At 42.2% G+C, this 25,748-nt stretch overlaps 2 protein-coding genes and 1 long non-coding RNA gene across 4 annotated transcripts; 1 reads left to right on the forward strand and 2 right to left on the reverse strand.

Annotated features, from left to right (window-relative positions):
• Positions 1-1,339: 1,339 nt before the first annotated feature.
• Positions 1,340-15,961, forward strand: LOC124880632. 2 transcript variants are annotated; one of them, XR_007041389.1, is made up of 3 exons: positions 1,340-3,831; positions 13,497-13,617; positions 15,657-15,961. It is a non-coding gene; the product is annotated as an uncharacterized LOC124880632 (long non-coding RNA). The 2 variants fall into 2 exon arrangements; XR_007041388.1 differs by having other exon boundaries at positions 15,669-15,961.
• LOC124880609 (Fc receptor-like protein 5) lies at positions 13,861-15,092 on the reverse strand. Its single transcript, XM_047385883.1, has 2 exons — positions 14,266-15,092; positions 13,861-14,186 (listed from the first exon to the last, which is right to left on the reverse strand). Exons 1-2 carry the CDS (start codon positions 14,573-14,575, stop codon positions 13,867-13,869), a joined length of 630 nt encoding a protein of 209 aa, XP_047241839.1. The 5' UTR covers positions 14,576-15,092; the 3' UTR covers positions 13,861-13,866.
• A 3,620-nt stretch (positions 15,962-19,581) lies between the features above and the next one.
• On the reverse strand, positions 19,582-24,836 carry LOC124880584 (Fc receptor-like protein 5). Its single transcript, XM_047385850.1, has 7 exons — positions 24,720-24,836; positions 23,152-23,187; positions 22,051-22,311; positions 21,729-21,971; positions 21,436-21,654; positions 21,177-21,215; positions 19,582-20,116 (listed from the first exon to the last, which is right to left on the reverse strand). The coding sequence occupies exons 1-7, from the start codon at positions 24,778-24,780 to the stop codon at positions 19,998-20,000; spliced, it is 978 nt and encodes a 325-aa protein (XP_047241806.1). The 5' UTR covers positions 24,781-24,836; the 3' UTR covers positions 19,582-19,997.
• Positions 24,837-25,748: the final 912 nt, after the last annotated feature.

The following is a 25,748-nucleotide window of genomic DNA, read 5'->3' on the forward strand; positions in this document are numbered from 1 at the left end:
CCGACCGACTTGGCAGGCCCAATCACATTGTGAGGGTCTGCTGGGAACGTCTGGCATCCCTCGGCCAGGGATGTATTCAACTCCCACCTCCGTGAGAGCTTTGACCAGATTCCAGGGGATGTTGGAGACAAAGAGTCCGAGTGAACCATGTTCTCCGCATTTATTGTCGATGCTGCCACCCGTATCTGCCGCCGTAAGGTCTGTGGTGCCTGTTGCGGTGGCAATCCCCGAATCCGGTGGTGGACACCGGATTCGGGGATTGCTGGACACTCAAATGTTAGTAGTGAACAGCTGCTAGGAATAGGTCAGTTTGCTTCAACAGTCTTTTGGCATAACGAATGCATCCTCCCTGAGACAAAATTTTAAAAAAGTACAGTTTGATGAGTGTAGATTGCAGAATACGGTCTCCACCAGGACTCAGTAGGGTCCGTTTGTTATGAAGGACTGAAACATGTGCAGAGCTGGACCCCGATTGCTGGAGATTATCAGGCGGTGGATGGAGTACTTCGAGGATCTCCTCAATCCTGCCGTCACGCATTCCCTGGTGGAAACAGAGGCTGGGGACTCTGGGTTGGAGTCTTTCATCATCTTTCAGGTGGTTAAAAAGCTCCACGGTGGCAAGGCTTCGGGGGTGGATGAGATCTGCTCTGAGTACCTCAAGTCTCTGGATGTTGTGGGGCTGTCATGGTTGACACGCCTCTGCGTGGCGGTTGGGGACAGTGCCTCTGGACTGGCACAGTGGGGTGGTGGACCCCCTTCATAAGAAGGGTTACCGGAGGGTGTGTTCCAACTACAGGGGGATCACACTCCTCAGCCTCCCTGGTAAGGCCTACGCCAGGGTATCGGAGAGGAGAGTCCGGCCGATAGTCGAACCTCGGCTCAGGCATCTATATCGGATGCCTCATGGACGCCTTCCTCGGGAGGTGTTCCAGGCACGTCCCACCGGGAGGAGGCCCAGGGGATGGCCCAGGACACGCTGGAGGGACTATGTCTCTCGGCTGGCATGGGAACGCCTTGGGTTCCCCCCGGAGGAGCTGGAGGAGGTGTCTGGGGAGAGGGATGTCTGGGTGTCTCTGCTGAGTCTGCTGCCCCCGCGACCCGGTCCCGGATAAACGAAAGACGACGAGTGAATGATCCAGAATTGGCCCAAGTACTGAACCCTGTTGTACTCCACAATTAACCCTGGAGCAGGTAACCTTTGCATGGAAAATTTGCACAATGCAAGGTTTCACATGTAAATGCTGAAAGAATGTGTTTTAGAGTCCAGCCAAGAAGTGTATCCAGTGCAAACACCAGATGCTGTTCCTGCTATCATCTATCAGCATGTATCATTTATTTCTGGTCAGCAGTCACCTCTAAAAGACCCACTGCAGAACTGAACATATGAACAAAGTCAAGGTGTTGTTGACTCTGCAGGTGTGTGCAGAGACTCTAATCGCAGTAAACATGGTGCAGGTTCTGACAGAAAGGATTAACTAAGACTCTGAGGTCAAATAGTTTCAGGTTCAGTCATGTCTGTAGCTGGAGATGTTTGTGAAGGTTGAAGTCAGTTAGAAACCATCACTCCCAGTAACTCAGAACAGGAACAGAAAGTAACAAAGTTTGACAGATAAAATTCCTGCTGATATAAAAGGTTTTATATTCAGTGAGAAACTGAGTTTACAGCCTAGATAATAAAAGGCCTGAAGGACAGAGTCTGTAGGTTCTAATCATTGCAGCTCCATGAATAGCTCCTCTGTCATTTGAACCACAGTGTGATATTTTCCTGTAAATGGAGTCTGAGATGGAAATATCACATGAACTAATGGGTTTTTATGCAGTGAGAGTGGAAAGATTCTGAAATGTTCCTACATGATGAACTGTTTAACTCTGGGTTTTGGCTTTTAGCGTCAGAATATTAAAGTATTATTTCCCAGCCCACAGTCCCTCAGGTCCAGAACCAGTAATAATCAGTCCAACATGTTCAGAACCAGCTTTCCTGTCATTCGTCTGAATCTGCAGACAGTCTGAAGAACAGAACCAGAAACAGTGACTCTGAACTCTTTAGATTTGATCTATTTCAGCTCAGCATTTATTCCTGCAGAATAAAACCAGCCTTCAATTCATTTGGCCTCAATGAGATCAACTAAAGTTCATTTAGATGCATTTTTACATGATTGTTTCTTTTACAGCTTCAGTGATGTTTGCAGCATGAATTAAGTGGAGCAGATGGAGGAAATGTGCTGCAGTAAAGATAGATTTCGTTTCTCAGTAAAGATAGATTTGTTTCTCAGTAAAGATAGATTTGTTTACCAGTAAAGATAGATTTGTTTACCAGTAAAGATAGCTTTCGTTTCTCAGAAACTGGTCTCTGTTTCCTCTAAAGCCACATCCTGTTCGTGCGAGTCAAACATCCACACCCAGTCATTACTCAGTCTGAACCCTCCCTCTGGGCTCGGTTCCAAGCTGCTGGTGGAAAAATACCCGACCTCACCCTTTGTGCTCTGAATATAAACTGGGACTCTTATATAAAACAGGAACCAGACTGCTGCAGTTTGGTGTTTCTTCTCCTGGTTCTGCTGTAGAAAGTTAAACTGACCTCTTTTCTCAACTGTTAGAAAATAAAAACCTGTGTTGCTCTAACGGATCAGAACCAAGACAACAGAACAGGGAACTTTGTAGTGAACCAGTTCTTCCTCTTTACTGTGAATCATTAGCAGGTTTCAACACAGACCACAGCTCTGTTCCTCACAGCGTGACCTCTAACACGTATGTAACCACAACACCAACACAGCAGGTTAAACACGGTTGATCTGCCTCCATCGTTCTGGATCAGAACTTTTTCTTTCTATTACTTTATATCAGAATAGATCCATTTATGTCTGACTGTAACTACAGTACCTGCTGTTTGGACTTTTTTGTGCTCTTCCCAGAACTCATTAACCGACATGATTTCCCCCTCGACATGAATGAGGAAGTCATTTCAAAAGAAAACAACTCCTCCTCCTCACCTCTAGTCATAGTTCTTGTTCTGTATATATATATATATAGTGCTTTATAAGGAAAGACCCAGTAGTGTTACATGAGGAAAGAACCATGATTCAGAACCCTGTGGGCTTTTTCAGCTGTATGGGTGGAAACCCCCAGCGTGGTGTTAACACGTCCCGCCTCATCTCAGAACTATTTAGTTCTTCTTATAGTTTAGGTCTGAATCATGAGATTAGAAGGTTATAATCTGACTGAAGCTTGATGTTAACCAGATTATTTCAACACAGGCGGTTCCAGCTCTCTGTGGCGCCAGCAGCAAACCTTTCAGACGTGTAATCTGATCCTCCAGCTTTGAATTTCAAATGTTGATGGAAAACATGGGGGTGTGGCGTCACCATGGCGCCTGCTTTCCTGCTGCTGTCTGTGTGTTTTTAAACACAAGTTAAACAGGGTCAAGGTTAAATCAACGTTAGATAATAACCAGGTTTTCTGCTGCATGTTGTGCTGTTCTCAGCTGGAAGTCATCTCAGGATGAATTAGTGTAAACCTGACTGGTTCTGGTTTGTTGAAGCAGAGGACAGATCTCTGATCTGTTTGAGGCCTGCAGAGAACAGGTCTGAGCAGCTCTGCAGGAACAAACACATTTTATTAAAGCTACGCAACAAAGAAAAGCTTCTTCTATTACATACGTCTGCTATGAGGAGATGGTTAGTTTTATCTTAAATGATTTCCTCATGTACCGACCTGCATTCAATGCAATATATTTCTGAGAAAGATGACAGGTTTTCTTTACCTGCAGCAGATCATTCTGTCTCCTGACGGTGGAAGGCAGAGTGGACCCAGCAAGATGTTAGAGAACCAGAGGTAAACTCAACCACACCTAAACATAACCTAAAATGACCCAAACAGAGATGTTTGTGGACTGTAGTGGTTGGTAAGTCAGACCAAATAAATGTGGACATTAATGATTCAGACCAAATCATCCTGGTTTCTGTTTTTAACCAATAATCAGGTGTTAGAAGTTATTTTTTTCAGATTGAAGTGAAACTCAGTTTTTTGCTGATGAGGAGATGATTTGTCTCCATCTGCTGGAATACGAAGGATCCTGTAAAAAACCAGCATAATACCAGTTACTACACACTACTCTCCAATTCTGCATTATTTGCTGTTATTTCAGCTTTTAACTTTGTTCTCTCTTTTCTCTTACTAGAAGCTACACCTGGCCTGACTCTGTGTCTACCTGTGACACCTTTCTGGAGAGGGGAATCGTCTGAGCTTCTGCTGGCAACAACTTAATGCTCACCTTCTACAGATGATCCACATGGCCCTGTCTTTTAGTGTTTAACCCTTTCTCTCTCCTAGACATGGCTACTGACTGAGCTTCTACTGTAACTAACTCTATGTTCTCTCTTTCAGACTCTAACCTTGAAAACTGGCTCAGAGTTTATCTGTTCTTTCTTTCTAGATGAAACGACTAAAGGAGCTACATCCATTAACATTTACTTTTCCTTCCCATAGAAAGTACTCCTTGTAATTATTAATTATTTAATAAATTAATCATTTATTTTTCAGGTGACAGATTCCTTTACATTTTGCAGCTGGACCTGTTATGCCTTCATATTATTAGGTTAGTTTCCATCCAAGGATCTTTGAATTGAACTGAACAGCTAAATACAGGTCCTTCTCAAAATATTAGCATATTGTGATAAAGTTCATTATTTTCCATAATATCATGATGAAAATTTAACATTCATATATTTTAGATTCATTGCACACTAACTGAAATATTTCAGGTCGTTTATTGTCTTAATACGGATGATTTTGGCATACAGCTCATGAAAACCCAAAATTCCTATCTCACAAAATTAGCATATTTCATCCGACCAATAAAAGAAAAGTGTTTTTAATACAAAAAACGTCAACCTTCAAATAATCATGTACAGTTATGCACTCAATACTTGGTCAGGAATCCTTTTGCAGAAATGACTGCTTCAATGCGGCGTGGCATGGAGGCAATCAGCCTGTGGCACTGCTGAGGTCTTATGGAGGCCCAGGATGCTTCGATAGCGGCCTTTAGCTCATCCAGAGTGTTGGGTCTTGAGTCTCTCAACGTTCTCTTCACAATATCCCACAGATTCTCTATGGGGTTCAGGTCAGGAGAGTTGGCAGGCCAATTGAGCACAGTGATACCATGGTCAGTAAACCATTTACCAGTGGTTTTGGCACTGTGAGCAGGTGCCAGGTCGTGCTGAAAAATGAAATCTTCATCTCCATAAAGCTTTTCAGCAGATGGAAGCATGAAGTGCTCCAAAATCTCCTGATAGCTAGCTGCATTGACCCTGCCCTTGATAAAACACAGTGGACCAACACCAGCAGCTGACACGGCACCCCAGACCATCACTGACTGTGGGTACTTGACACTGGACTTCTGGCATTTTGGCATTTCCTTCTCCCCAGTCTTCCTCCAGACTCTGGCACCTTGATTTCTGAATGACATGCAGAATTTGCTTTCATCTGAAAAAAGTACTTTGGACCACTGAGCAACAGTCTAGTGCTGCTTCTCTGTAGCCGCTGTTTCTGGTTCAAAAGTGGCTTGACCTGGGGAATGCGGCACCTGTAGCCCATTTCCTGCACACGCCTGTGCACGGTGGCTCTGGATGTTTCTACTCCAGACTCGGTCCACTGCTTCCGCAGGTCCCCCAAGGTCTGGAATCGGCCCTTCTCCACAATCTTCCTCAGGGTCCGGTCACCTCTTCTCGTTGTGCAGCGTTTTCTGCCACACTTTTTCCTTCCCACAGACTTCCCACTGAGGTGCCTTGATACAGCACTCTGGGAACAGCCTATTTGTTCAGAAATGTCTTTCTGTGTCTTACCCTCTTGCTTGAGGGTGTCAATAGTGGCCTTCTGGACAGCAGTCAGGTCGGCAGTCTTACCCATGATTGGGGTTTTGAGTGATGAACCAGGCTGGGAGTTTTAAAGGCCTCAGGAATCTTTTGCAGGTGTTTAGAGTTAACTCGTTGATTCAGATGATTAGGTTCATAGCTCGTTTAGAGACCCTTTTAATGATATGCTAATTTTGTGAGATAGGAATTTTGGGTTTTCATGAGCTGTATGCCAAAATCATCTGTATTAAGACAATAAAAGACCTGAAATATTTCAGTTAGTGTGCAATGAATCTAAAATATATGAATGTTAAATTTTCATCATGACATTATGGAAAATAATGAACTTTATCACAATATGCTAATTTTTTGAGAAGGACCTGTATTTGTTCAAAAAAGTTGACCCTAAATGTCCTGTCCTGGGACATAGTTTTCTGGATTGGTTCCAGCCACATGAATGTAATGTGAGCAGCAGAACTCATGGTGGTTTTTAATTATCTGAATAGGAATATGTTTTAAGAGGATACTGTTTAAAATCTAAAGTCAACTAAACCAACCTTGTAAGGAAATACATTAAAGTCGAGGAAATGTACTTGTAGATCTTATCTCCCCACTGTTCACCTTCTTCAGTGTTTTCTGTTGTTTTGACCTAAGAATAATATTGAATGCAGTGGTTTTGAACATAACAGGGAAATGAAGCAGGACACACGCCTAAGGTCACCAACAGGGGGCAGTGTAGCAGGACTGCTATGTTCAATTTGTTGTGATTTTGGTTATTTTGAGAAATTAAATAAGACTTTGTTAAGTGTCTAGCAGAGAAATTCAGTTTCTATGTCGTCCTTTCATTTAGAGACTTCATTATAATTTAAATTATTCTAATTGTTGTTGTTATAAAGACATGTTCAGGTAAACAAACATCTCCTGGAACAGCTTTGATATTTACAGCATAAATAAAACATCTCCTATCAGTCTGTGTCAAGTTACTGTCTCACGTAATGCAGCTGGCTGCTATTGTGGCCTCCAAAAAAGTATTCACACCCCATTACAAGTGGCATTTAAAAAAAATATGAAGTGCTAGTTATATATATGTTTTCAGCTTTGACCCACTAATTATTTCAGTTGCAGCTAAAAATAAAGTGACTGATGGATGCTGCACCTGAAACAACAAGGCCGCTTATAGAAAGTGTAGCATTACCTGAATCAGTTCTTCACCACATCTGCTGTCATTGCTGAAATTTCTTGGGTTGATGTTGGTTCAATACTTTGAGAAGTTTGATGTTCTGCAGCACAGTGTTTTTAGCCTATAGGTAATTCTGTCTGTTTGAGCTGCAAAGCAACATGAGTGTTGGTGGCTGTTCATCCTTTCAGATATATTTTACCCAACAGTTTATCCTCCAATCAGACCACATAGCTTCTATACGTGGTTTTATGGCCGCACAGCGATAAGCTTAGAGTGCATTAAAGTGCACCCCTGACATTGGTCTACCTGTATTAAAGTATGAACAAAGGTAAAAAAAAAAAAAAATTTATTAAATACCAACACTTCTTAATTAAAATAAGTGACTATTTATTTCTACTGTTGTTGTTGGTGGTTTATTAAATAATCTGACCAAACCTTCAGGCACATCTACACTGGTCAGATTTTAAAATACCATAAAACATAAAATCAAGTATTTATCTGAACCATGGACATCCAGAACCATGGACATCCAGAACCATGGACATCCAGAACCATGGACATCCAGAACCATAGATAGCTCCACCTTCAAAGGTCAGGCTCCATCTGACTTTAAGGCTGCAGATGTTCACTGTGGACAGTTGGTCTGTAGACTGAGAAACATTGAGTCTTTGTGACCATCTCAACCTGTTTACTGATGAAATATGTTGTGTTCAATTAGTACATCCGTTAAATCTTCAGTCTTATTCAGTTTATCTTAAATTCCTCTGTCTGGTCCAGGACCAATCAGAAGAGACAGACACTAAAACACAAGCAGGAACACCTGCTGAGGAACTTGATGAAATACAAATGTTTCTTAATGACAGTAATAGTCGTCTATAATGTAGAAAGATATTTTGCTCCTATGGAGCTGATCACTTTTGATAAAAGATTTTATAACACTGCAACATTTATACATCCTCAACTCCTGGTGCACAGGTACAAAAACTATCAGAACCTTCTTCTCCTCCGATCTGGAATATCTGGCAGTGAAGTGAAGACCATTTAAACTGGTGAGAGATCTCAGCTCTGTTATAATCGTAGCATGCTACGTACCACCAAGAGCTAATGCTAAGCTAGCCCTGGAACAACTACATAGCTTTATCAACAGCCAAATGAAGGATAATCCAGAGGCAGCTGTGATCGTAGCTGGAGACTTTAATCATGTGGAATTAAAAGCTGGGCTCCCCAGATCATCAAGTTTCCAACCAGAGAGTCCAGTTCACTGGACCAGGTTCACTGTAACATCACTAAAGCATACAGAGCTAAGGCAGCTCCTCACTTTGGAATGTCAGATCACATCTCTGATCGGCAGAACCAAACCCATCATCAGAACCATCCGGGTTTCGACTGAAGATGCCTGCTTTAAGCACACAGACTGGGGAGTGTTTAAAGAGGATGCTGATTTGGACCTATGCAGTATGTGGAGAGGCATCTGATCCATCAAAGATTATAAGCATAGCGACCAGCAGCTCAGCCATGACCCCTTAAACACCTTCTTTGCACGCTGTGACACTCCAAGCAGCAGAAGGACTGAACAACCACCTCAGTCGGAGGTGCAGCATCAGCCTCTAGTCCTGCAGCTGCACCAAGTGACCTCTATTATGAAGAAGATCAACATCAACAAGGCTGCAGGTCCAGAATGGTGTCAGGTCGGACACTAAAATCATGGACACCCTGGAGAACCTGCAGTTCACCTACAGGGAGAATCGCTCCATAGAAGATGCTGTCTCATTAGCACTCATGTGCAGCACCCTATGAAGCTCCACAACCTTGGTTCATCTGCACCACTTTGCTCCTGGATCAGCGACTTCCTCACCAACAGGTGGTGATGAAAGGGAAACTCACATCTGCCTCACTGATCCTCAACACCAGCTGCAGGGTTGTGTTCTCAGCCCTGACCTCTTCACCCTATTCACACACGACTGCTCTGCTATTCACAAAACAAACATGGTGGTGAAGTTTGTGGACATCATATCTAACAATGATGAGACCCACTACAGAAAGAAGGTCCACAGTCTGACTCAGTGGTGCTCCAGAAACAACCTCATACCGAACACAGCAAGACCAAAGAGGTCATAGTGGATCACAGGAGGTCCATGAGACTTTCTAAGTGTTTTAATTTGACTGAACATGCTCCTCTCTACATACAGGGGGCGGTGGTGGAGCTTGTGGACCGCATAAAGTTCCTGAGCATTCACATCTCCTCTGACCTCTCCTGGACTGAGAACACCTCCCACCTGGTGAAGAAGGTCCAACAACGGCTCTAATTTCTCAGGAAGCTGAAACGGACTGGACTCTTTACTCAGCTGCTCACAAACTTTGACAGGACCACAACTGAAAGCATCCTGTGCCTCAGTGAGACAGTGTGGGATGGGAGCTGCACGGCACAGGAGAGAAAGGACTTACCACAGGTGATGAGGACAGCACAGGGGATTGTGGGATGTCGTCTACCAGATCTGGACTCGATTTATGCAGCACGAGTCCAGAAAAGAGCCAGACACATATAGACCACACCCACCCAGGCAATGCACTCCTTGTTCCACTTCAGTCAGGAAGATTCAGGAACATCACAGCAAGAACAAATAATCTCAGAAATAGTTCCTTTCCAGAAGCAGTGAAGACAGTTATCCCGCTGCAGGCAGACCCTAAACCTCCCTGCTGGTGCTGAGGTCACTGGGAGACAGGAGCTGCTATACACAACATGACTCATGTTTTTGCAGGTTTGACCAAAAAATATTCATTAGCAGAGACCTGATTGAAGTCTTAAAGAGAATCAGGGGAAAGACGTGTAGATTAGAGTGATAGCAGTGGGGCCTCTCAATCTCAAAGACTTAGAGCTCATTACAAAAGATCAGAGGTCATGAATACCAGTTTACCAGTAATCATTTGTAGCTGGTTGAACTGAAATGCTCTCAGCTTAATGTAAAACACCCCAATGTAACCGTTGGATGTCAGTCTTTCTGTAAGAGAGGTGCTCAAAGGCGCCTCCTATTGGCGAAACTAAACATAGAACAAAACAAAGTACAAAACAGATTATTCAGTCACACTGTGTTCATGCAAACAGGAGAACTATCAGACCAGACACTGATGGAAACTCTGACTGGTCAGGGCGGTGAAGTCAGGCTGGGAGCAGCTTTAGTTAAAGTGTCTCTGGAATCAGCAGCAGATCAAGTCAAATTTATTTATTTAGGGCTTTTCAGCAACAAGGCCCTCAAAGCGCTGCCCATGAGGAAAATCAATACAATGATACAGAAAATCAAATCAAATGACATTAATAATCTTTGTGGGTTTACTGGTAAAAGATGGTTCTAATCCAATCTTTCTAATTAGTTAGGTAATTAGTTCATTAAGTGGTAAGAAATTCATCCTGGGCTAGAAGAAAAATGATATTAATCCTTGAGGTCGCTGGTATGAGGCAGCTATGGTCCCATCATTCAAATAGTAACAGTCATGGGCACTCACTGAAGTCTAAGTAGAAAAGCTGGATCACTGGTATAAAACAGTTTTAGTCCAAACATTTCAAATACTAATAATATTTGGCTTTTGCTGCTAATCCTTCTGAGAAATCTGAAAATCCGAGAAAAGTAATGAAATCACACATTTAGGTAAAGTAAGATAGGAGGAAAAAATTATATTTCAGACTCTATTCTGAGCAGAATAGAGTCTGAAATAATACAAAAAACCTCAGCAGTGGTAAGCAACACACACATAAGTAAAGATTCAGCAAGGGTACAGTGGAATTTTGAGGGTGCGAATGTATCTACAGGGGTTGGACAATGAAACTGAAACACCTGGTTTTAGACCACAATAATTTATTAGTATGGTGTAGGGCCTCCTTTTGAGGCCAATACAGCATCAATTCATCTTGGGAATGACATATACAAGTCCTGCACAGTGGTCAGAGGGATTTTAAGCCATTCTTCTTGCAGGATAGTGACCAGGTCACTACGTGATACTGGTGGAGGAAAACGTTTCCTGACTCGCTCCTCCAAAACACCCCAAAGTGGCTCAATAATATTTAGATCTGGTGACTGTGCAGGCCATGGGAGATGTTCAACTTCACTTTCATGTTCATCAAACCAATCTTTCACCAGTCTTGCTGTGTGTATTGGTGCATTGTCATCCTGATACACGGCACCACCTTCATGATACAATGTTTGAACCATTGGATGCACATGGTCCTCAAGAATGGTTCGGTAGTCCTTGGCAGTGACGCGCCCATCTAGCACAAGTATTGGGCCAAGGGAATGCCATGATATGGCAGCCCAAACCATCACTGATCCATCCCCATGCTTCACTCTGGGCATGCAACAGTCTGGGTGGTACGCTTCTTTGGGGCTTCTCCACACCGTAACTCTCCTGGATGTGGGGAAAACAGTAAAGGTGGACTCATCAGAGAACAATACATGTTTCACATTGTCCACAGTCCAAGATTTGCTCTCCTTGCACCATTGAAACCCACGTTTGGCATTGGCATGAGTGACCAAAGGTTTGGCTATAGAAGCCAGGCCGTGTATATTGACCCTGTGGAGCTCCTGACGGACAGTTCTGGTGGAAACAGGAGAGTTGAGGTGCACATTTAATTCTGCCGTGATTTGGGCAGCAGTGGTTTTATGTTTTATGGATACAATCCAGGTTAGCACCCGAACATCTCTTTCAGACAGCTTCCTCTTGCGTCCACAGTTAATCCTGTTGGATGTGGTTCGTCCTTCTTGGTGGTATGCTGACATTACCCTGGATACCGTGGCTCTTGATACATCACAAAGACTTGCTGTCTTGGTCACAGATGCGCCAGCAAGACGTGCACCAACAATTTGTCCTCTTTTGAACTCTGGTATGTCACCCATAATGTTGTGTGCATTTCAATATTTTGAGTAAAACTGTGCTCTTACCCTGCTAATTGAACCTTCACACTCTGCTCTTACTGGTGCAATGTGCAATCAATGAAGACTGGTTACCAGGCTGGTCCAATTTAGCCATGAAACCTCCCACACTAAAATGACAGGTGTTTCAGTTTCATTGTCCAACTTCTGTAAATTTGAGTGTTTTTGCAAGAATTAGACTGTCAACACTGATAGAAGCACCATTGTCCTTGAGAAGAGAGGTGAAAGTTTTATCAATCGGCCACATAGTCCTATCAGCACACAGCTGGTAGGGGAGTGCTGGGGAAGAGCGTTGTGTTTTTATAACATCCAGGAGATATTTTATCGATAGCCAGTTAGCAGAAGTTGCTAAGGCCACATTGGGGCGCCAGATTTAGAAAAACAATAAATGTTGTGGTTCAGGCAGTTGTGAATTTCCAACCACCGTAAGAGTTTTACTGGTATGTCTCAATTGTGAATCCAAATAGCCAAATTTCTGGTACTTTCCACAGATCTGGAGCGTACAACTTCTCCAAGATTATATCCTTTAACCTCTGAGTCCAACCGCTGCCAGGCTGCGTTTTTGTTCAAGAATCGTGTCCAGCTTGTGATTCTGCTCTCTTAACATTTCAGTCTGAGTGTTGATCGCTCTACAGGCAGCTTTGGAACGCTTTGAACAGCCACCCACGTTTTGCGAATCACTCGATAAGCCAGGTAACCACCAACTCCAAAAAGCAGAAATCCTGTTATCAAAAGTCCAAATATGTAGACATTTTCTACGTCCTCGACCGACATCGTAGTCAGGAACACAATCTTCCACTGCTGCCAAGAATCCGTTGTGTTTCCAGAGAAGAACGTCCCGCCTGGACAAGAGTGTCTCCTTTACCCTGTCTTCCGGTTGAAAACAGATTTGATAAATTACGTTGAGAGTCCAGCTGATCAAATCCATAATTTACAAGTTTTGGAGGATATGCAAAGCGAGGCTCTGAGAAAAATACAGACAAAAGCAGAATCAGGGATCAGCAGGAAGGGAGGGAGAGAAAACGTGTGTGTCTTCCACCGAGAGCAAGAGACAAGATGGTGGTTTCTGTGGTTTAAATGAGATGAACATGCAATGCCCCATGTAGGCCTGATGTTTGAACTCACTTTAAACCAGAAGAAGTTAGATAAGAGACTGATTTCCAAACTAAACATGATCGATTGACATATACATAAAATGATCACATCACAACCTTTAATCTGTTTTCCAACAGTTTCAGTTCTGCTGTTCAACATTTTAGGTTCACCAGCAGGTTTCTCCAGTAACAGGAAACATGAAGACCACTGAGCTGATGGTCTGTTAACACAGAACATTACATTTGATAAATTGACAGAGTTACAAACATCCAAATACAAACTAAACTGGTTTCAATTTAAAAGTTAAAGGTTTTCCTTAGATGTATAATATTAGCTCTGAAAGTTCCTGGTCCAGTGAGGATCTTTGATCAGTTCAAGAGTTCCTCAGGGATGTCTAATTGGTGCTCTGCTTGTTGTGATCTTAAAAACTATTCTGGTCTCATTACACAGAAATCTCTGTGGTGACAACAATGATGACATAATCAGACAGATCATCCGGTCTTTATTCAGCTTCTGTGGAGGAAGTCCTGACCACTGAGATGGGCAGATTGTCTCCTGCAGGTTTTAATTGGTGAGAATTAGATGAATTATAACTTTATACATGTTGTAAAACCATCTTTATCTAATCATGATCTGGTGAATGTATCAACTGATTAGTGAATGATTCAAAGTGTTACCTGTGTTTCTGTGTCGATATAAAGACATCATGAGGAGAGTGGAGATGAAGTAAGGACAAAACACAACCAGGTGGATGAAAACACGAAGGCCAACATGTGAGGTGGATGAAGAAAGAGTCGGGTCTGGATTGGTTTGTGTTGATTTACATGTAAAGAGAATTAAACTTGGTCAGGTGACTGTGGATGATGGCAGTGTTGAAATGACCCTGAAGCTGCTGACCTGAGACAGAGATCCAGCTGGATGGAGACTCTCCATGACCACTGATGTTACACTTGTAGAGACCTTCATCAGAGCTGGTCACATGGTGGAGGGTCATGTGACCTGCAGGCTCAGTCCTGATGAGGGAGCCATCTTTAATGAAAGCAGCTGGGAGGTTGGAGGAAGTCTTTGTTTGACAGCTCAGAGTGACGTCATCTCCCTCCATCACAGGGAGGACAGGACTCTGCAGGATCACTGATCCACCTCAACACAGAGACAAACTACAGCATTTCATCCATTTCCACACAGCTTCATCAACACTAACTCCACAGTCTGATCTTACCAGAGACAGTGAGCTGGATGCTGCTGCTGGCTGCTCCCTCTCTGGACTCACACCAGTACACTCCAGTGTCTGATGGGTACAGGTAGCTCATGTTATAGGTAGAACCAGCTGGTTCTCCCCATCCATCACATTGAGTTCTGGTTTCTGTTGTTGTGTTTCTCCTCACAGTCCATCCAGTAGAGATGTTGTCCTCCTCACAGCTCAGAGACACAGAGTCTCCTTCAAAGAGTTCAGATCTTCTGGGACTCACAGTCAGACCAGCTGCTGGAATGAAACCTTCTTGTTTATCAATAATGTCAAAGATCCACATTTATGCAGCGAAATCAAAGCTTGGAGCTCAAAGTTATTTTAAATATGGACAAAAACACTGAATATTTGGGTGTAAAACAGGAAGTGAACCAACCTTGGTTTGTTGTGCAGCTCAGCAATAAGGTCAGAACTAAGAGGAGAAAAATCATTTTGATTGAACTAAATCATTAATAATTCCTCACATGAAGACATTTTACACCTCAGATAGTTTCCATTCATACCATGTTTCCCAGTCAGTTTCCCAGCTTCTCCTCCACCAGCTATCATCAGAAACCCAGTAAATGTACAGAAAGAATCTCTACTTACAGAGCAGGAATCTGACAGATGTTTGCTTCATGGTGTCTCTCAGAGCTCTGATAGATCTGTTCAGATATAATCAGAGACTGAAGGTTAGACCTTCCTCTTCCTCTGAGGAGCAGCAGGAACCTAAGGTCTAATGTAAAGACATGTACCTCCACCCAGATGGAGCTAGCTGTGGGTTAGGGGCATCGTGACACTTCCTGTCCTCCTTTCTGGCTGTGGTTCATTGTGAAATTATTTGCTCCTGTAGATTTTCTTCACTTGATCTAATTTCTCTTCACTCTGACGCTTGTATGTTGTTCTCATCTTTATAATGAAAACAGCCCAATGACAATGTTGGGCTTCAATGGGCTCCTGCCTGTCGCCCCCTATTGGTGAAACTGAGCAAAGAACAAAACAAAGTACAAAGCAGAAGATTCAGTCACACGATAGATAGATAGATAGATAGATAGATAGATAGATAGATAGATAGATAGATAGATAGATAGATAGATAGATAGATAGATAGATAGATAGATAGATAGATAGATAGATAGATAGATAGATAGATAGATAGATAGATAGATAGATAGATAGATAGATAGATAGATAGATAGATAGATAGATAGATAGATAGATAGATAGATAGATAGATAGATAGATAGATAGATAGATAGATAGATAGATAGATAGATAGATTTAAGTTTGGAAGTTCTCAGCAGAATTAAAAGAAAGCAATAAATAAATGTGTTTTTTGGATCTTAACATTTGACTAAGATTACAGAAAATCAACTTTATATCAGTTTCCTTTTTAGAAACGACGACCCTGGAGCCTCAGGACTGGAACACCTTGATGAGAGGAACGTGTCAAAGGTCATCTAGTCGATGAGAAGAGGAACCCATTTATTGAGCCACAGTAAACAGAGTTTCTCTGAATTTAAGAACAACTTTAGTCAGACGGACTGAGCAGAAACTGAGATTAAAGTTTATTAAAAGATCATAAAATATCTGCTTCACTAAAATGTTTTTTCATCAGTTATAAACTGTTTCTCTTCATCCTTCACTTCAACTACGAGCAAAACATTAAAACAAGTAAAATTATTGTTAACCTTTGATGTTTGATTGACAATAATTAACATTCAATGAAAACCAGCCAAGGCAGAGAACTGGTTCAACATGTCCTATATTAGTTTATTTCTAAATGACTTAGAAACTGGGCCGCTGTCTGATGAAAATGAAACTATTTAGGGCCTGGGCTAAAGCCCCCAATGTTCCAGACCCTAGAAACGCCCCTGGTGGTGCCTCTACTTTATCATTTAATTTGTTCTGTGATGGAGCTCCTAACTGGAATCATTCATATGTGGAATTTATTTTCCTCATTCAAATGAATTAAATACAATGAATCTGTTCCAGACGCCATGAAACACCTCGATGCAGCACTCATGAACATGAAGATGATCTCAAAAAGATGATAAAAAGTTAACCTTTTATCAATAATTGAACTGATGTGGAGCAGAAAAGGTTCAGATGAAACACAAAGAAAACAGGAAGTAAATCACAGTAAAAACTTTACGATTCATTTCTAATACAGGACCTTCAGATTATCTGCAGGAAGAAACACCTTGTTGTTCTAGATCAGATAGATCAGGGAGTTGAACCATGTCTGGGAAATATTCTGGTGATGAATAACTTCCCTATGATGGATGGTTTATCTCCATCCTCCCTGTTATGAGGCTGAGAGACGTGGTTGGATGGTCCATATCTACAGTCTTCCTTGAGAGTCTAGTCTGCTTTTAACGTTCATTTTAAGACACATAAAGATATTCAGCTGAGATTTCATGATGGAAGATCTTTATTCCAGTAAGAATTCAGTCCCGTTCATCATTAATCTTCCAGGTTTCATATTTCTGTTTTTAACCAATAATCCTAGAAGTTTTCACAAAGATCTGTCCAGTTGTCTCCAACATTCTCTAGAAATGTGGCATGAATTTCCATTCAGACCCATTCAGAAAGTTACAGTTTACCAGCAGCCATGTAGGGAAACCATTAAACACGTGGAACAAGCTGCTATGGTCAGATTAAGGAAGATCTGGACAACATGCAGAAGAACCTTCACCCAGAACACTCCATGTGGACCATGGTGGTGGCAGCATCATGCTGTGGGGATCCTTTTCAGAGACACAGAAGCTGGACAGAGTTGATGGGAAGAAAAGTATTTATGACATCATTTGGAGCTCTAAGTGCTGACCTTAAAAGGAAAGGTTTAAAGTGTGAAAGGAAGAAGTCCAATCGGGTCGGCTCTGGTCATCTCCAACCACCACCATGATGAAACCAGTAAATGTCTTGGTCATCTCAGCTCTCTGGGATCTGCTGCCATAACATAAAGAGAAGTCCTCTTTATTCCTCCTGCTTGTCTCCAGGTAAAAATGACCAGACTCCATTTCCCATAACTCCAGAAAGATCTAATATGACGTCACACAACGTTAGACGGTCAGAAACTGTTCTGACCTCTGACCCTTCTCATCCAACCTCCAGTAAATGGGTCTGGAAGCTGTGGCTGTTAGTGTGACTGCCCCCTCTTGTGGTGAAACGTTGTAATAACAGCAACATTAAAAATGGCTCCACCACAGAAACACCATGAACCAGGATTCATTAAATAGTTCTAACAGTTTTACTGACATGAAGATGAGCTTCAACTAACCTTCAGGAAGATGTCAGAGATGATTAAAGCTGCCAAGAAAACTGGAACATGTATGTGGAGGATCCTGTTATAATAAATACATTCTCTACAGATAAATCATTTATTTCTGTTCATCTAAAAAAACTTTTTATTCACATATTTGTCCATAAAGTAGCCAACAGGAGAGTCTTTAGGTTCTTGTTTCTAACTGCCACCACTAGATGGAACCAGTTCAAGATGGTGGTGGGATCATCAAGACTCAGCCCTGCTTTCTAACTGGGCCCAGTTTAACCTGTACATACAGCTCTATTTTATCATCTCTTCCTCACTGGTTCCATGTCCGTCCACATGTTGCTCTCTGGTTCTGTATCCCAGAACATCACCACCAAAACACAACTCAAGTCCCTCTAATGACTCACTTGTTTCTAAACCACTGAACCAGGTGCTGAACTACCAAACTAATGACGTCACAAACAAAGCTTTGCACGTCATTGATCACATGACTCAGACCAGACGAACCAAGCGCTGACACACTGCTTCTGTTTCCATTTTTAGACATGGCTGATATCTGCAGCTCTGCTTTTGGAGCTGAAACAATGTAGTTGTAGTACCAGGTCCCTGTCAGTAGGGGGCAGCATGTAGCTGCTTCAATGTCAGACCTGCAGATGGAGACACATGGTTGTCAGGGGTGACACAGTACTCAGATCCTTTACTTAATAAAAGTACAGATACTTGTGTAAAAAAGACTGATAAAAGTAAAAGTACTGATTGAACTCATTTACTTAAGTACAAGTAAAAACATACAGGTTCTGAAATACACTTAAGTACAAAAATAAAAAACTACTTACCAGCATTGATGAAACATAACTCTTTCAATATCTCTACAAAATAAAACACCTTTAGGCACAAAACTCAGGATAGTTTTCCTCTCTTGCTCACAGCCTGCCCTAAAAGCACGATTACATGGACGTGTTTTTTACAGATTTGATGAAGAATCCTTAAAAGCCAGAAACTCGTGTTTTTTAGGTTGTCATAAAATGCAGAGCATTGACCATGAATCATTGTAGGAACTGACAGCATCTAAGAGTCATCTTCAATGAGGCCATGGATGGAGAAGGTCTTGCTTCTCTGAATCAGTTCCAGTATCGTCTGCAAGGTTTCCCAGCTCACTGTCGCTGTTGATGATTTTCTCATTGTCTCAAACCGGGCTTCTACCGGACACCTTCTCTCCACATAACATGGGTGGTTCTAGACAGGGTCCGACAGGAACCAGTGTCCCTGTACAGCTGGTCCTGGCCCCGGTACTGAAGACATAAAGCTAAATCAATTTCTTATGATGATATGTGCTGGCACAGAAACCATAACTGATTGGTCTCTTGAACCAACTTTATTTTTTACATTTACAGTTTTCATTTTCAATGAATGAAAAATGACGTTCTTGCACTTTTAGCTTCAGTTGTTTTGAGATAGAATCCTAGTTTTGATCATCTGCTAGATCAGGGTCTGCAAACTGCAGCTCCAGAGCTGCAAGTAACTCTGTGGTTCACTTAAAATATTAATTGATGAAATATTGCCCTGTTTTTGTTTCATTCTTTTGTTTTGTGCCCCCATGAAATAAACACTGACCTCACCCTGGTAAACCTGGTCCAGAACCACCACTGCCACACAGCTGATGTTCCCAGTTTCTTGCTACTTTAACTTCATCTCATTTTCAATGTGTGTGAAAATAATGAGACCGTTTTGAGAATGTAAGGAGTAGAAAGTACAGATATTTGAGTCCAAATGTAGGAATAAAAGTAGAAACTCATCAGAAATACTTAACTAAAGTACAGATACCTTAAAAAACTTCTTAAGTCCAGTAATGAAGTATTTGTACTTAGTTACTTTCCACCTCTGGTGGTTGTTGCTCCTGAAAGTGAATAATTCAGCAGAAACTCATTTGTTTCTAAACCCTCCAGCTGGTTCTTATAGTCAACATGTTCTGACCTCCAGAAATGTTCCTGACCTTTAGACTCTGGGAGAAACAAAGAGATCGGACCAGAACCAGATTAATGGGACACATGTTTAATAGATGAGATCCTGACATTTAGGGCTGCAGCAGGAAACCGGGTCCATAACACTGTGATGATATTTGATGCAGCAGCAAAAGGATCTTTATCTGTTCTTAGCAGGGAGGAGCATCAGGGAACCACATCTGGACCAGAGCAGGTCTGATGTTCCTCAGATGTTCTCAGAAGCTCTCCTCTTGTTAATCTTGGTCTGTTTCTACGTCTCAGTGGAGCAGAGCTGCAGATGATGGAGATATTTACAGGAGCTGAACTCAGCCTGGAGCTGCAGTAAAACACTGCTGCAGCTGAGATGCACCAGGATGGACAACATGATCCAGTCAGACATCAGTTAGGACAACAGGAGGTTTAGTTTTAACTTCAGTCAATATCTGAAGCTTTATTGACACTAGGTTGAATCAGTCTTTAACATGTGATGGAGCAGCTGTGTCTCTGCTCCTCTTGGCTCTGCAGATGATTTGTCCCTGATGGACGTCTCCTGTCTTCACTGCTGAGTAAACGACAGATGTAGAAGTTTCTGCAAAGAAAACAGTCAGATTACTGCAGCTGCTGCAGCTGAAGGATGTTCTTCATCTGCAGGACTTCAGTCCACTAATGGCATTATTTAAAGTGACAGGACACAGAGAGGTATTTAATGCTGATTGGACATCAGCAGCTCTTCTTCTTCTGCTGCTTTTAACAAACTAAATGTGTTTAATGTTGGTTTATGAACCACAAACATGATCTCTGCTGCTGAAGGTAGAAAACAGACCAAACCACAGTCAGAATGGAAATAATCACCATCAGACCACATGGAGGTGGGAACTCTGACAGCTCAGAGTCAGTTTCACCTTCAGTAGGTCTGTCTGTGTGGAGATCAGGTTGGTTCTGACCAACCAGCAACAGGAAGCTGTGGTGGTTTAACTCTCATGTTTTCATCAAGACCAGGAAGCTGGACGACCACAGAGATGTTCTCAGAAGAACCACAAACTGCAGATGAACATCTCACCAACATAAATAACCCAACTTCAGAACAATCTGATCTATGTAGTTCCTGTAGGACAAGAACTGTTTTATGATCCTAACTTGAAGAAAGCTGGATGGTCCTCATGTTCATGTCTGCTGGTCAAACGGACCTGATGAACTAGAAACCTCCCAGTGTTCCCAGTAAGCCTGCTCCCTGGACCATCTAGTTGTTAACATCTGCTCTTCTTCATGGTTCCTGACACTGAGCATGCTCAGTCTCCATGCAGGATATTGATTATTATCTGAGACCACCTCAATCCTTCTCTAAAGTGTCTCTTGACTAAATGTGTTGTTGTTCACTACAGTAAAGCTGCTGCTTTTCTAATGGCTGGAGACGATGAAGCTGTAGTAACACAGTCTGACCACCAGGGGAATGAAAGTCACTGATGGAAATACAGTAAACATGGATGCAGGAAGCAGATCAATGCAATGACTGTATTTATAATTCATAACTAAGTTTATAATGTTCAACATCAGTTTGATTTCAAGTCCTAAATTATGAGGGTTTTGTTTCAAACTGATCCTGAACTTTGCAACCATCCCAGAACAACCCAGAGCTCATGAAGAGTTACCTCTGCTGGGTCCGAGGTTCTGAGGATCAAATCCAGCTTCTGAAATCAACACAAACAAACAGCAACATTCAGCTCTTTGAGATGTTAGATCTCTTCATATGTGTTTAAATTGTTCTTCATGTTGGTGTAAATCTGTAGAAGATCAGAAGACAATAAAGACTCAGAACATAAACTGTTGGACTTGAGTGGAAACAACAAATTAAAGAGAGTTTCTATGAATTTAATCACAGAAAGTCTTAGAAAGTGAAGCTTCACTGACCTTCATGGTTCCTGTGGACACATCTCCTCACCAACAGAACCAGGAAGTGGAGGAGAACCACAGCACCACTACAGGTGAGAACCAGGATCATGATGGCAGAAGACTGGCTGTCTGTGGGACAGGTGCAGGTAGGTGGAGGACAGGTGGATGGAGGTGGAGGAGAGGTGGATGTAGGTGGAGGAGAGGTGGATGGAGGTGGAGGAGTCATGGTGGGTTTCTCTGAAATGAACCAAAGATAATTATTTAGATCTTGTCTCATAATGAAGGTTGAAGCAGTCAGAGAAGCTGCTGACCTGAGACAGAGATCCAGCTGGATGGAGACTCTCCATGACCACTGATGTTACACTTGTAGAGACCTTCATCAGAGCTGGTCACATGGTGGAGGGTCATGTGACCTGCAGACTCAGTCCTGATGAGGGAGCCATCTTTAATGAAAGCAGCTGGGAGGTTGGAGGAAGTCTTTGTTTGACAGCTCAGAGTGACGTCATCTCCCTCCATCACAGGGAGGACAGGACTCTGCAGGATCACTGATCCACCTCAACACAGAGACAAACTACAGCATTTCATCCATTTCCACACAGCTTCATCAACACTAACTCCACAGTCTGATCTTACCAGAGACAGTGAGCTGGATGCTGCTGCTGGCTGCTCCCTCTCTGGACTCACACCAGTACACTCCAGTGTCTGATGGGAGGAGGTAGCTCATGTAGCAGGTAGAACCTGCTGGTTTCCCCCATCCATCACACTGAGTTCTGGTTTCTCTGGTTGTGTTTCTCCTCACAGTCCATCCAGCAGAGATGTTGTCCTCCTCACAGCTCAGAAACACAGAGTCTTCTTCAAAGAACTGAGATCTGCTGGGACTCACAGTCAGACCAGCTGGGAGGAATCAAAAACTTCACTTTGAGTTTTATTGTCGAGGCACCAAATAAAATAGGATAGAATAGAAACATTATTTATTGTCCCTCAGTGGGGAAATTGAGGCATGTCAGCAGCAAAGTAACTGTAATGTGTACAGTAATGGAAATATTGTGTGGTTATTAAAAATGACATTCTCATGTTAAATGAAATGTGAGCAGGATGATTTGAAAATGTATAAACTGTGAATTTCTGACTGTGCATCAGAAAAAACTGATTATTTACTGACAATGGAAAAACTTTACAATAACAGCAGGTATGTAAACACTTGTTAAATTTGTTGGGAGCAGTGATGGTTAACAGCTGCTAGGAGGAAGGAGCTGTGATAACGCTCCATGTGCACCTAGGATGCAGTCTGTCCCTCAAGGAGCTCTCCAGTTCTGCAACAGCTTCATGCATAAGGTGGAAGACATGGTCCAACAGTGACGTTATTTTTGCTACAGTCCTTCTGTCTCCCACCACCTGAACTGTGTCCAGGGGGACATCCTATGACAGAGCTGGCCTTCCTGATGAGTTAATCTAACTGCTTCCTCTCAGCTGTAGCTGCTCCAACACCATAGAAGATGGCTGATGCCAGCACAGATTCACAGAAGCTCTTCAGTAGCACCTGCTGCACTGCAAAGTAGAGGGCAGGGCAGAGTCTGCTCTGAGCCTTCCTGTTAAAAGCATCAGTGTTGTGACTCCAGTCCAGTTCATTGTTCAGGTCTGAACATAAAACACATTTTCCTGCTTTCTTTAAGTAAAACAAGTGTGGGATGAAAAGGTTTAGCTTACTTAGTAAAACGTATGAAGTTAACCAACCTTGTGTTTTTGTGCAGCAGAGTCCTGAGGTCAGAACTAAACAGAGAAGGAAAATCAGTTTGAATGAATTAAAAACGAAATATCTCGTAAGAACTGCAGACATGAACATGAGCTTTTTAACATTTGAATTTCAAAATAAATAAAAACATTGAATTCAAACAGGAGCTTGTTCATTTATATTCATAAAAGTCAGAAGTGAAAGTTGAAAACCAGTCCTGAAATATGCAGGTCAGTGAAAGCAGCGTTAGCAGACAAGCTGTTGTAAGCTGCAGTAGCTTCATCCATCTCAGTCAGGCCTGATTAACACAAACATAGTGAGCCCTACAACCACCAAGCTGGGATATAACTGTACCAAGACTTACTTTACACATTTATTTAAAAGATGTATTTGTTATTATCTAGAACTTTTACATAGAAAGTACACCTGGATCAGTGCTGTCTCTACATGCTCATCCAGGAGGAGTGAATGCTGCAAGTCACTGACTGGATGCAATCTGCTGGGTTTCCTTAGATAGAAAAACTTTTAACTAATTTCAATAAATAACTGAATCTGACTGTTTGATAGTTAGGATTAATTGGAATGAATGAACCTGACTTGAAATCTGTATGAATCGACTAAATTGACTTTATAAACTGCCTTGAGACGACATGAATTGGCGCTAAAGAAATAAACTGAATTGGCTCTATTTACTATGAATTAAAATTAGAACCAATCAGGTATCAAAGCCAAGTATTTTACATGTAATCATTTAAAAACACAAAACTATCCAGATTCATATGATGCAATTACCACTGTGTCCAAAACACCTTCAAATTTTATCTCCTTGAAACTCAGTCAGTTTGAAGTCAGAATTTAGTTTCTGCAAGACAGTCAGAAAGTGAATTTATTGAGAAAGAATATCTGTGCTTTAACTAGAAATATCTATCTGCAAATAGATGTTACATCTTCTTAAAATTGAGTTTAAACGAAGCACATTATTGGAAACAATATGTCCCTGGAACAGAACCCTGGGGAACTCCATGGATGAGAAAGGATGAAGAAGAAGCAGATTCCTCAGGAAAGCTGGTCTCAGAAAGATGAGACCTAAACCATTCCAGCACAGAGGTTCTGATTCCCAGTTGAAGCTATAGATTCAGACGCTGTGGTCAGCTGTAAGGAAGGCAGCAGGGAGGTTTAGGAGATAAAGAATAGCAGAGAATCCTGAAACAGGGAGGCCAACAAACATCATAAAACTGTTTAAAGTTGTTACTTTGCTGTTCATCTAAAAGGCCTTTAACTAGACCACTGTTTTTAATGTGTTTGAAACCAATGGGAGTTATAAAGTGGGCCTCAGGATCTATCAGCTAAAGTAATGACTGAACTGCAGCAGATTTCTAACAGACTCATCCAGCCTCACTGTTATATATGATGTTGAACTTTGTGACATTTCTGCAGTTATTCTCACTTTAACTCCATGTTGCTCATCCTCAGAGTGTTTGAACACGTTTTAAACCTGATCTCCAGCTTCTCCTCCACCATCAGTTATCAACAGAAACCCAGCAGATGGACAGAGAGAATCTGTACTTACTGAGCAGAAATCTGATGGACGTGTCCTTCATGGTGTTTCTCAGAGATCTGAATGTTTTCATCAGTTTCTGTCAGACACACTGAGTAAAACCCTCTTCCTCTTCCTCTTCCTCTTCCTCTGAGGGGATATTTAAGGCTGCAGGAACCATTTTCACAGAGAGACAAGATGAATAAAAATATCACTGAAAGTACATGTTGTACCTTTTGATATTAAATAAGTAAGTTCAATGTTTTTAATTCACATGATCACCTTAAACGCCCCGGTGGTGCAGTTGGTTGCCTAGCAGCAAGAAGGTCCTGGGTTCGACTCCCAGCCAGGAGTCTTTCTGCATGGAGTTTGCATGTTCTCCCTGTGCATGCGTAGGTTCTCACCGGGTACTCCAGCTTCCTCCCACAGTCCAAAGACGTGTCTGTTAGGTTAACTGGTCTCTATAAATGGCCCTTAGGTGTGAATGAGTGTGTGCTTGGTTGTGTGTGTTGCCCTGCGATGGACTGGCGACCCGTCCAGGGTGAACCTCGCCTCTCGCCGTAGACTGCTGGAGATAGACACCACCTCCTCCGTGACCCACTATGGAAGAAGCTGTAGAAAATGACTGACTGTTCTGTTTGTGTTGGCCCAGCAGGGGGCGCTGTTTGGTCAGAAACTGAGTTCTGTAGGAAGAAAGAAATCTGCTCCACATGAAAACTTCAGTTTAAGCTTCTTATCTAGTTTGGGTCAAGAACAGTTTCCTGTTGGGACAAGGCTTCATGTTGTCCTCAGAAACAGCTTTTTAACACTAAAAAGGAAGTTTTCACCATTTAGTGAATTCTGAAGGCCTCTAAAAGTAACATTTGTACCTAAATCTGATATTTACCTTCACCTTAGCGGTCACCAGTAGATCTGTAGCCTTAATCAAAGAACCTAATTGACACCATAGCCTTAACCCTGACATCCTAACCTCAAACATGATGTTCAGCTTCAGTAGGAGCAGCCTGTGGTCTTCAGCTGCAGCACCAGAACATTACTGTCTGCAGTGAATCTGGTGGAGCT

The sequence above is a fragment of the Girardinichthys multiradiatus genome, chromosome 14, assembly GCF_021462225.1.
Source record: "Girardinichthys multiradiatus isolate DD_20200921_A chromosome 14, DD_fGirMul_XY1, whole genome shotgun sequence".
Taxonomy (NCBI): domain Eukaryota; kingdom Metazoa; phylum Chordata; class Actinopteri; order Cyprinodontiformes; family Goodeidae; genus Girardinichthys; species Girardinichthys multiradiatus.

Coding starts and splice junctions, on each gene's coding strand:
- LOC124880609 (XM_047385883.1), bottom strand. CDS start 14,575: ATGTGGATCTTTGACATTATTGATAAACAAGAAGGTTTCATTCCAGCA. Junction 14,187..14,265: donor CATCCAGCTCACTGTCTCTG/GTAAGATCAGAC, acceptor CTCTGTGTTGAG/GTGGATCAGTGATCCTGCAG.
- LOC124880584 (XM_047385850.1), bottom strand. CDS start 24,780: ATGAAAACATTCAGATCTCTGAGAAACACCATGAAGGACACGTCCATC. Junction 21,972..22,050: donor CATCCAGCTCACTGTCTCTG/GTAAGATCAGAC, acceptor CTCTGTGTTGAG/GTGGATCAGTGATCCTGCAG. Junction 21,655..21,728: donor CAGCTGGATCTCTGTCTCAG/GTCAGCAGCTTC, acceptor GGTTCATTTCAG/AGAAACCCACCATGACTCCT.